Source organism: Prionailurus bengalensis, chromosome D2 (assembly GCF_016509475.1).
Source record: "Prionailurus bengalensis isolate Pbe53 chromosome D2, Fcat_Pben_1.1_paternal_pri, whole genome shotgun sequence".
Lineage (NCBI taxonomy): Eukaryota > Metazoa > Chordata > Mammalia > Carnivora > Felidae > Prionailurus > Prionailurus bengalensis.
This window is the reverse complement of record NC_057351.1, coordinates 76,635,982-76,648,231: the sequence shown is the minus strand read 5'-3', so window position 1 is coordinate 76,648,231 and position 12,250 is coordinate 76,635,982. Positions and strand designations below refer to the sequence as shown.

Below are 12,250 nucleotides of genomic sequence, written 5' to 3'. Positions count from 1 at the left end.
TTTTGTAGCAACACGGATGGAACTGGAGAGTGTTATGCTCAGTGAAATAAGTCATACAGAGAAAGACAGATACCATATGCTTTCACTCTTATGTGGATCCTGAGAAACTTAACAGAAGACCATGGGGGCGGGGAAGGGAAAATAATGTTAGAGAGGGAGGGAGCCAAACCATAAGAGACTCTTAAAAACTGAGAATGAACTGAGGGTTGATGGGGGTTGGGAGGGAGGGGGGGGTGGGTGATGGGTATTGAGGAGGGCACCTGTTCGGATGAGCACTGGGTGTTGTATGTAAACCAATTTGACAATAAATTTCATATTAAAAAAAATAAATAAATAAACATTAAAATAAATAAATAAATAAATAAATAAATAAATAAATAAAATGAGATAAAATTAGTTTGCCATGGCTTTATAAAAAAAAAAACAAACTAATAGCTTGCTGATAAACTAGCTATTGAGTCTTTATTAAAGATTTCAGTGTTCAGAAAAAAATGAAAATGACCTGATTTTCCAGAAGCAGGTATATGAATCCCAGATCAGTCAACATTTTTATCTTGTTGCCAAAATGTGTGCTACATGCATTTTTTTAGCTGGAGACGTAGCCCATGTACTATAAATAAAGGTCAGTTCTGAAGCCTGAAACGCCCAGGTTAAATTCCATCTACTGTTTCACACATTACAATACTGAGTTTTTTCTGTAAAATGGGAATAAAAATAGTGCCTACCACATAAAGTTGTAGTGGGGATACAATGAAATGGTCATGCAAAATATTAGCACTTAACACAATCCTCAGAACACGTTGTGATTAAATGGAGAGTCTGACTGGCTGGTGTCACCCACAGAAGGAAACACTACACAAAGGCAAGGGTGAAAGGGAATGTCAAGAGAAGAAATGCAGGCAAGAAAGGGAGAGAGCAGGTATAAGCAGTGGCAGAAAGGTCTACCGGAAGAAAAGACGAACAAGAGCCTGAAATGGGCCAAACTCAGACCTGTGTCACTGCACCCGACACCCTAGTGATTTCTAAAGACATTACGACTCCACGGAAAGGTATTTAAGGGGCTGCTGGAGGGCACAGCATAAGGTGGCAACCGACAGTCATTTGGGCTGCACCACAAACAACACTTGAAGGCAATGTAAGCTTTCCTGGAACTTCCATCACAATCAGAAGTGGTGATACTTAAAGGGTTAACCCTTCCCCATTCGGAAAACACAATTAGTCAGAATAACGTGTTCACTAAGGGATCATACGAATTTTAACATATGCGTGAGACCTATAATTACATAAAGTACAAAGGACAGAAAATAGCCTTTCTTATGTTTGTTAAAAGATCAAAAATGGTAGAAATGTGATAAATTTATATTATACATGCATAACTTCACAATCCATCTTTGCTGGGGCAAAGAAAAGCAGTCATGCCATCAACAAAAGAAGCTATCTGGGTGCCTGGGTGGCTCAGTCGGTTGAGTTGACAATCTCACGGTTCGTGAGTTCGAGCCCTGCATCGGGGTCTGTGCTGACAGCTCAGAGCCTGAAGCCTGCTTCAGATTCTGTGTCTTCCTGTCTCTCTGCCCCTCCCCCACTCATGCTCTGTCTGTCTCTGTCTCAGAAATAAACATTTCCAAAAAAATTAAAAAAAAAAAAAAGCTACGGAGCAGATAATGCGCGCACATTAAAACAGGAAGCAACCTTCTTCCCTCAGACATCTCTGAATGCACAGAACTCATAAAACACATCACCTCTCAAAATGAAAGAAGAAATGCCATACAGTTTGGTCCTTTCCTCATGGTGTTGAAACAAAAAACAAATCAGATTTGTTAATAGTTAAAACAACTTGATTCAAATTTTTCAGGAATAGTCTTACTGATGGATCTCTATAGACATGAAAAACAAATAATAGAAATATGAACAAGGAAATGCAGTGATATCTAGTGAGAAAATATCCTAGACTGTAGAAATAAGATGCAGCCATAAAAGGTAGAAAGAAAATTTCCCACTGCATAATACCCTTTCACAAAGCAAACAATTAGTGCTCAGCCTTGATTAACATAACCATTACTCTAAACCTGAATAATCGCTGTTCAAAGTTTCCAGGCAAATAATCACCTCTGCAGAGGATTCAATGTAGAAAATTCTACCAGAACTTTTTTCCAGTATTCTTATATTTGTGATGTCAATGTCACAACGACATACTCACTTGACTTCACATGAGTGGACGCTTAACTCTTTGTGCAGCAGCCCACTGGTGAGATGGTACACCAGGACAGAACCATTACCTGTACCTATCGAAATGATGTAAAAGAAGGGTATTAATCTAATGGGAGTTCCAGATCTTTCCAACAAGTCTTTTCTCAAGATTTTCATCATTTTATAAATTTACCTTTTCTAAAAGGAACCCAAGCGATGAGTGAAGAAAGAGTTAATTTCTTTGTCTTCTCTCTTCTCAAAAAATCTTACGTGGTCTGAATCCTACCTAAATCCAGGGATAGGTTTTTACAGAAAGACTTCAAAACTCTAACTCAATACACACAGGATTTGAAGAAGCATTTTGCTGAGCTTTTTTATACATGATAACTCATACTTTCTGAGATTTGGAGTGTTTACTATATAGCTGGTCCTCAAAAAGGCAACCTAGCAGAACTCATTAAGCAGGACTTTTGCATTCTTCTTTACAAAGATTTTTTTGTTTTGTCTTTTACATTACATAAATCATAGAGATGGTCAAGTATGGCGGTTCACTGTGGATTACAAGCCTGAGGTCAAGCTCTGGCTCTGTCTTAGTCTTACAAATCACCTACCTATACTAATCTGTGTTCTTATTCCCATAGAAAATCTATGTGCTGGAGAGTAAATTAGAAGACATATTTTAAACACTTAGTATAGTACCTAGCACAAACTAAGTACTATTTCTGTTATCAGTGTAAATTTGGTTTATAGTTATTATTATGCCTAATGCTTTTCATGGTCTCAGGTAGTGTGTGTGTCTAAAATTTAATTTGAAGGGACATGGCCATACTTAAAAAAGTAAAGTTTCAGTCCTTAAAATGCTTTTATAAATGAAGCCAGAAAAGTCAACAGTATAACTTGTTGGCCAATCACTTTCTCACTGCACATGACTTTAAAAAATGAATGGATTCATGCAAAGTAATCGAATGTAGAAATAACAGAATAATAATAATAAAAGAAGTAAAAATGCTAGGTAAGCTCCAATTTTAGCTCACCTGCTGAATAAAGCTTCATTAAATATTTTAGAAAACTATTTTAGGAAAATACACTATCATACTTGGGTGCATTTATCATCTATTCCACAATAATTAGTCACTTCTAGTGCTGAGACAATATCTAAAAAATTACGAAAATCTTTCAATGAACAGATCTTCATAATAATCAAATGATTTCTATATTCTGCAAGTTTTGATGACGCTGAACCTATGATCTAGCGCTGAGACACTAGCGCTGAGACAATATCTAAAAAATTACTAAATAATTAGTAACTTCTAGCACTGAGACAATATCTAAAAAATTACGAAAATCTTTCAATTAACAGATCTTCATAATAATCAAATGATTTCTATATTCTGCAAGTTTTGATGACGTTGAACCTATGATCTAATCTTCTAGGGGTGCTATAGGAGGAAGAATTCCACAGTGGAACTCTGCCTCTTTTCCCCTAGTGACTCTACAAAAGCTTAGGCACTTCTTTATGTTTTTTCCTTTTACTTTGTGATTGTATTAAACTCAATAAATGACTTGACTGTCACGACACACCAGTACAATAGAGCTTCTTCTACAACAGAAATCTCAGATCCTGGGGCGCCTGGGTGTCTCAGTCGGTTAAGCATCCAAATCTTGATTTCAGCCCAGGTCATGATCTCACGGGTTTGTGAGTTTGAGCCCCACATCAGGCTCTGTGGTGACAGTGTAGCGTGTGCTTGAGATTCTGTCTCCCTCTCTCTCTGCCCTCGCCCTCTCCCCCCCACCCCTTGCTCACTCGCTCTCCCAAAATAAATAAAAATAAACTTAAAAGAAGTTGTAAAAAAAAATTTTAAAAAAGAGGGAAATCTCAGATCCCGACTCAGCTCTTATTATTTAGCTGTGCCAAGAAGTAATTTTCTCCAAGAAATTGACCAAATCCTATTTCACAAATTAGGTATACTGACACTGTACATGCACGTCCATATAATGTACACTGACAAATTCCAATTAAAATTTCTATAAGAGGCTTAATAGTTTCTGAAGCAAAAACTAAATATTTGATTTACATAAATGTGGACACATGTACACACAGACTACCAAACCTTAAAACGCAAACCACTTTTGGAAGACAGTGATAGGAAAAATGGGAAAATCAGAACACTGACAAATAGAATTACTCCAGTGAGCCTTCAGTACTCACAAGTCAACTGTTAGCTGAGACGCTGAGACATCCTAGCAACAAAATAACTGTGGGTCAGGTTTTCATTTTAGGATAAAAAAAAAAAAATCACAAATCGTGTTACAGGCCCAGAGTGAAAGCCAGAAGCCAACCAACAGCCTCTTAAGAAAAAATGTTGACAATTTCAAATGAATATACTTTTTGAAATTAGAGAAATGGACTTTAACCTTATATACTTAATAGCAAATTAAAATTTGCTTTCCTCTATAAAGGAAGTTAGGTTACTCACATTACTATAAGTTAATGTGACAGCAAGTTGAAACCCAGACCAATTTTCTATCTATACTACAAAACTTTGCAATTTCAACCCAAAAGGCAAATCTTATTTTAGAGAGACCACAGTCACTTTAAACAACATTTCATACACAATTCATACCAGATGAAGAGCACTGCTATCATTAAAATACTAGCTGTGATTATGTTATTCATTAACAAAAACCCAAAACAAAACGACATGCACAGAATAAGCCTTGGGTAGTCCAAAAGAAGACAAGGAATCTGGATTCAGCATCACACAGGGATTATCCTCTTAACATTTCAGAAAGATACCCATTGTGTCAGGGGCTCTATCACCCAGGGTCAGGTGGAGGAGTGAACACTGCGATCAAAATGAATGAATAGGGGTGCCTAGATGGCTTGGTAGGTTCTTGGTTTGGGCTCAGGTCATGATCTCACAATTCATGAGTTCTAGCCCTACACTGGGCTCCACACTAACAGCGCAGGGCCTTCTCGGGATTCTCTCTCTCTGCCCCTACCCTGTGCTCACACTCTCTCTCTCAAAATAAATAAACTTAAAAAATTTTTAAATTAAATTAAATGACTAAAAAGGGTGGCTTAAAAGGACAGAAAAAAGAAAAAAAATGTTAAGTTTATTTTTATTTTGAGAAGAGATAGAGAGCAAGCAGGGAAGGGGCACAGAGAGAGGGAGACAGAATCCCAAGCAGACCCCACGCTGTCAGCAGAGCCTGATGCGGGGCTCAGACTCACACAGTGAGAGATCATGACCTGAGTCGAAGTCAAGAGTTGGACTCTTAAGTGACCGAGCCACCCAGGCGCCCCAAGAAGCAAAATACTTTAAGATGTGTATATACGTGATTTCACTGGGCCTCTTCGTCCTTATCCTCAAAGGAAGGATTTTCCAGTAACCAGCAAACTTAAATGTCTTATAAACGAAAGGAGGCATGAAGGACTAAAAAAAGAACAGGTCCAATACGCACCAACAGCAAGCAGTGGCTGATACACCTTGATGTTTTTTGTGGTCAGCGGTGGGCACATGCGGATGGCGAACTGAGGTGAGGGCAGCCCTGAAAGCAGTCCCGTCAGCAGGAACCTGAGGTGCACTTCCTGCAGCACGGGGCTTTTAGGATGCTCCTCCCCGGCGATGGCGCTTTGTCCTGATCGGTAATCAAAAATACAAACATATTCATTATAACGTATGCTGAAAGGTAAAGAAACTTTTCAGTGGAAATACTCTTCAGACCTACAGGGTATCACGCAGCACCCGAGGGGCTACAGCTGAACAGTGGTTCTGTACTTGGCTATGGGACTTAAACCGCACCGTCTACCATCTCAGAGGACAGACCACTCCGGAGTACTGCTGTCCGGACTTCAGGGACCTGTCATCTAAGAAGCATGATTTCAGCCTGAGTTCCGGGTACGAGGACACCAAACAAAGCCAATGAGGGGACCTGGGTTCGAGAGCAGCTTCTACGGAGTGGGATATTGCAGTACATTCCCACCTTACCTCCTGCCTTTTTAAAGGGTTGCTTTTCAAACTGATGCACTTGCTCAAGTATACATAAAATAGTAATCGCCAACTGCAGGTTCAAAGAACCCATCTAGATTTCTAATGGGAAATCTTAGTGTGTCAATGTAATTATAAAATTTAAGCCTTATAATTAAATACTTCATATATGAACATATAAAATAACACATATAAATAAGTTATATACGTTACATACAAACATGAGAATATATGTTAATATATGGTATAAATAATGTGTAAACTGTCATGGTTGACAGTTAGATGGGCATTATTTTCAGATATAGCATTTATACTTAGGTTATTAAGTCTCAAACTAAATAGATTCGGTAAAACCATTTTAACAAAACGTGAATATGAAGAGTACAACAAAATCAAGACCACTCACTAAAAAGAGTATAATATACAAATTTTCTTCCTATAAACCACTACTGAATACTGGGACATAGTCGTCAAGAACACATAAGAAAGGATACATGAGTCCACGTGGGTGTGTGTAGACACATACATATACATATGTATGCACACACCACACATACACTGTGAAAGGGGAAAATGTAAATAATTACTGTAAGTGGATGATGGGACTCTGAATGTTGACTATAACTTTCTGAAGCTATAAAGTCGTTTTAATAAAGCGACACTTTAAAATTCATAAGACGTACAGGAAAAATGGCCATCAATTTAATCCAAATAAAATGATCCCTTAAGATCAGTGATACAATTGATATCAGCCTTTGGTAACAAAAAACAGAGTCTAAAGGAATGTGAAGTTCAACATATAGGTACCATGTTTACCAACCCTCTGTAGCTTGGAGTTGACTTCTGAGAATGGCCATATTTTTCTTCAAACTTCTCCCATAGAGGCAATTCACAAGGTAGGGCAGATTAGGTCTTAAAAAGCAGCAGGCTTTACCCAATGAATATAAATCAGGCCTCTGTATTTAAATGAATTGCTTTCAATTATCACTAAGGACATAGTGAATTTCAAATTAAAAGTTTAATTAAAAGTTTTAATTAAAATGTTTTCAAGTAACAAAGCTTTATTTATTTAATGCTTTTAAATCAACTACATTGTCAGGAATTGTATACAATCCGTATCCTTTTGTCTCTTAAAAAAATGTAATTTATATCACTTAGATACCTAAACAGCATGAAATTTCAGCCTCCTGTGGGCTTCATATTACTGATTAGTTCTATGCATGAGTGTTTATAATTCTTTTCACTTTAATATTTTATATTAAGTGAAGACAAGGTCAATTAACTCAGCAAACTGTGTTACTGACAAAATGAATTCTGCAAAACAAGTATGTGTCTAAACTTCCTCATATGGATTATGTTTGGAAGATGAGGAGAAAGAATTTTAAATATACAAGTTAGTGTCATTGAGCAAAAGGATTTTGCAAATGGGAAGAATCGTGAGAAAAGCAAGGCCTGGAGAAGTCAGGTCTTGCCTAAGATCACAGTAGAGCAGCCAGGACTGGAGGTCATGGCCAAGGAGCAGATTCCAGACCGGGTGACTGGGCTCACATGGGGGCTCTTCCACTTACTGGCTGTGTGGTTTGGGACAAGTTTTTTAAATCTCTCTGGGTCTCAGTTCCCACTTACATAAAATAGAAATAAGAATAGTATTACCCACCTTGCAGGGTTATTAAGGTAACATGCAGGGCATTTAGCACAGCACCAATAAATGTCATCTCTGATTTAAAAAAAAAATTTTTTTTTAAACTTTTATTCATTTTTGAGAGACAGAGCACAAGTGGGGGAGGGGCAGAGAGAGAGTGAGACACAAAATCCGAAGCAGGCTCCAGGCTCCCAGCTGTCAGCACAGAGCCCAACGTGGGCCTCGAACCCACAGACCGTGAGATCATGACCTGAGCTGGGTGTCAGATGCTTAACCAACTGAGCCACTCAGGTGCCCTAAATGTCATCTCTGATTAAAAAGATTAATAAGGGAGGAGTGCCTGGGTAGCTCAGTTGGTTAAGCATCTGACACCCAGCTCAGGTCATGATCTGATGGTCCGTGGGTTCCCCTGCTCGTGCTCTGTCCCTCTCTCTCTCTCTCTCTCTCTCTCTCAAAAATAAATAAATGTTAAAAAAAATTTTTTTTAAAGATCAATATGGTAATGTTCTTTCTAGTATAATCATCATCAGCATTTAAAAAAAACCTACTAAATAATATCAATTTTACAAATAACGGTACAGAAAATCCTTTATGAGCCAGAGCCACAATTTTCAAAGAATTAGACATCAAAACTCCTTGGCATAGTTATAATTTCTAGTTGTACAATATTTGAAATCATAAATCCTCATTCTTCCTCTAGTATATACTGACCCTATAATACTTAAATAACTCTGAAACAATGTTTTATCTGTAATTAAATATTTGTTGAAAGAATCCCCAACATGAAAATTTTAAAATGTACATCAAAATGTTTAAAATAACCTTTTTCTAAAACTGCTCACTTTGTTCCTTCAACAAATGTATACTGCACATCTTGAATGTACAAGGCTCTTTGCTGAGTGCTCAGGATACAAAGTGGAATCAAACACTGACCCAAACTTACAGGGTTTATAATTTACTGGAGGAAACAAAATCACTACAATCAACCGACCACTGTTAGGGACCACAAATGAAGACCATTTAGGTCAGGCTAGGGAGACTAAAGAAAGCAACACTCAAGCTGAATCTTGAATTAGGAGTAGCAGAAAGGGAGAGAAAGAAAGTATGTGTTCAGAGTGAAGGGACCAGCCAGCATGAAGGCCCTGGGGAGGTAGGGCAGGACTCAGCACAGACTACATCTGGCATTCGGAGGCCTAATGTCATCCCCTTCATTTGAATCAGAATCTCTCATGAATGAACATTTTCTAATTCTAATAACTGTAATGCTCATCTAGGCTTTTATGCTTAAATATTTCATACTCTCGGATTTATTGAGGGAAGAATGATTCCACATTTTAGTTTTCTCAAGTATTAACTTTGACTTTATAATAATTGCAAACCAGAGACTATTAATTTTGCCCTTCAAGAAGAATACCTAACCTAAACGTTAGAGGAAAGAAAATAGCTTACCAATCATGTTGTCTAAGGAGAGGTCTGGGAGTTTATTCTGTAGCACTCCTACAGGAATTCCACAGAAAGACACTGGTGAATATAAAGGTGACACACCAGAACTACTGCAAAGACATAACAATTACATGATTTCACATATTTAAAACCGACGTCACATTTCAGTAACTCAAATTACCATTTTCGAATCGTGGCATTCTACCCACTTTTACAGTACTTATTAATCTTACCCATAGGCAAATTTCCCTGGCAGATATACACAATTCCCTGATAATCTAAAGTCTGAATTCTCACTTTAAAAATATTTTCTGTAGGAATAAAAGTCCCTGCTATTTTCATATGACTCTGGTAATCTTTTAAAAAGAGGAAACAAACCAGAAAATGATCCCGTTGATTCATTTACCTGTTCCGTGAGCTTCGGTTACAAACAGCAGACTTTAGCTCCCATATCATGACCCTGCCGTCACTCACAACGAGGGCAGCTGCATTCTCATTGATAGGACAACACACCATACTGAAGGGACGCACGGTTTTTGTCACCCTGATGGCATCGCATTGGCTTCGTAAATCATAGGTAAGTTCCTGGACAGGATCTGGATCTTAACACAGTATTGTTTTCTTTTAAATATTTCTTTTAAATGTTTTCTTTTAAATTTTCTTTTATTGTTTCTTTTAAATAGAAAACAACCGCAGCAGTATCACTATTTAGTTCAAATCAAACCGCAACTAAAAAGAACATCATTCCTTCACTAGTGCAGAGTCTGTCACACATGCCTTCTCTCTTTACAATTACTACTAATTTCAGAATACAAATATAATTCATTTAACGACGGTCTACACCAAGTTTAATTTCCAAAATAAAAACTATAATCAATATGGCTTGTTTTTTAATATTTTTAAAAAAGGAAATAACTTTGAAAAAGGATCAACAGTGATATGATTAAGTAACGTACAGTACACTATAGAGCATCATAATTTACAGTGGTCTATATAATGAGCCCGAAAATAATGGCTCTCTACAAAAGATGTGAAAGTCACCTTTGCCTTTATGTATACATCACTTTACAAAACACTGCTTTCATTCTCCAGGAGAAGACTGAAAATGACAACTGAGTACCCTGGTGACTTATTAACCCATGTCATTTTACAATGGAAATGCCTAAAGCAGAGGTGAAGTCAGGGAGTGTAATGACAAAGGTATTTTACTGGGTCTACTTGTGCTGAAGAAAAATTCACAAAGATAATACCTACTTGGCTCATGGATACAACTGAGAAGGAATTACAAATCATTACTTTCTTTGCTGTGTAGGACGAACACTATTGTAACACCAAGAGATGAATCTTGGGCTTGTGCTTTTTTATGCCCCTATTATGACCATATTCTACTTTTTTTTTTTTAAGTTTATTTATTTCGAGAGAGACAGAGACAGCATGAATGGGAGAGGGGCACAGAGAGAGAGAGACAGAGAGACAGAGACAGAGAGAGAGACAGAGACAGAGAATCCCAAGCAGGTTCTGTGTTGTCAGTGTGGAGCCCGATCCAGGGCACAACCATATACTACCTTCTCAAGGCCAGGATTACCATTAACTCTATGCTTTGGCTGGTATCTGCCACATGAAGGTTTATGAAATTCTAAAGAAAAATACATTAATATTATTCTGAGATATAAACTCACCTGGCTCCTCATTTGAAGTGGTAAAAATGCTGTTATAAGATCTTCGAACACGTAAAGTTATGCAACCATTTTCATGTAGGCAAAATAAACCATCTCGTTGAAAGCAGGGTATTACCTTTAAAAAGATAATATAATCATTTTTAAAAACACAATAGATTAAAGAGTATATACTGGGAAGCTCAGAACTCATATTTAGAGAATATGGGCAAAAGAAAAATAAAAGGAAAACAAAAATACACACATAATCTCCAAGCTTTAAACTAAATGAACATTCAAAAACTCCACTTATATACATAAAAAATTTGTCTTTGTCTAGGTAACTTAAATAGTTCAATACTTATCTCCAGACCAGTCAGAAGAATTTCTAGGGTAAATCAAACCAATTGAAAGTGTAGAAAAATCGGAATATATGACAACATTGTTAATTTCTAAATAAACAGAAAAGAGAAGGTGGAACTAAGGACATTTCTACGATTATGTTTTTTCTTTCTATAACATTCATAATCAACTTTTGGGGATGCAATTTATAAATCACAGATACCTGCAGAAATGGAACTCCCGTTCGTTCTATTGCAATCACACCCACTGTTTGATTCACCTCAAGGTCAAGGATTAAAATCTCCCGAGGATAGAGTAACAACATGTGATTTCTTTTGGAAGGCAGATATGCCAACTGAAGGCAGTCATTGAGAGTTATAAATTCAGCACTGAAAAAAGTAAATGTATTTTAGGCATCAAGAAATGAGTCAAAGACTTTATTCATATCAGAAAAAGCTAATAAAATACTGAATTTTGTCCTTTCCACAGAACTGTCAATATGAATGTACAATTGTTTCCTGAAATGACCAACAGGGACTAGCATCTAAAACTATTTCTCTACTATGTGCCCAAATCCAAATTTATGACAACAATATTGCATAGATTAGAGACATTTCTAAATTTCTGAGAAATGTAAAGTACGAAGTCTGTAAGACGGTAGGTGACAAAACTGTACTGGCATTCATAAGAGAGTTTTATTCACTTATTTAAAAGTTTTAAATTTTGTTTACTTTAGAGAGAAAGAGAGCATGAGTGAGGGGAGAGGGGCAGAGAAGGGGAAGAGAATCCCAAGCAGGCTCCATGCTCAGTGTGGAGCACAACACAGGGCTCGATCCCACGACTCTGGGATCACAACCTGAGCCGAAACCGAGTCAGATGCTCAACCGACTAAGCCACCCAACCGCCCCAGTAGTTTTATTTTTATTTTGCAATTAGAAGCACCAAACAGGGGCACCTGGGTGGCTCAGTCAGTTAAGCATCCGACTACT

At 37.3% G+C, this 12,250-nt stretch overlaps 1 protein-coding gene across 2 annotated transcripts in view; it reads right to left on the bottom strand.

Moving 5' to 3' along the window:
* WDR11 (WD repeat domain 11) overlaps window positions 1–12,250 on the bottom strand; it is a 68,740-nt gene that overhangs the window by 44,768 nt on the left and 11,722 nt on the right. For both annotated transcript variants that reach the window (XM_043597716.1, XM_043597717.1), the window contains exons 6-11: window positions 11,485–11,650; window positions 10,944–11,058; window positions 9,671–9,866; window positions 9,271–9,374; window positions 5,653–5,829; window positions 2,198–2,282 (exon numbers count right to left, since the gene is read on the bottom strand). In XM_043597716.1, coding sequence (XP_043453651.1) covers window positions 2,198–2,282; window positions 5,653–5,829; window positions 9,271–9,374; window positions 9,671–9,866; window positions 10,944–11,058; window positions 11,485–11,650 — 843 coding nt within the window. The remainder of the gene's footprint in view (window positions 1–2,197; window positions 2,283–5,652; window positions 5,830–9,270; window positions 9,375–9,670; window positions 9,867–10,943; window positions 11,059–11,484; window positions 11,651–12,250) is intronic.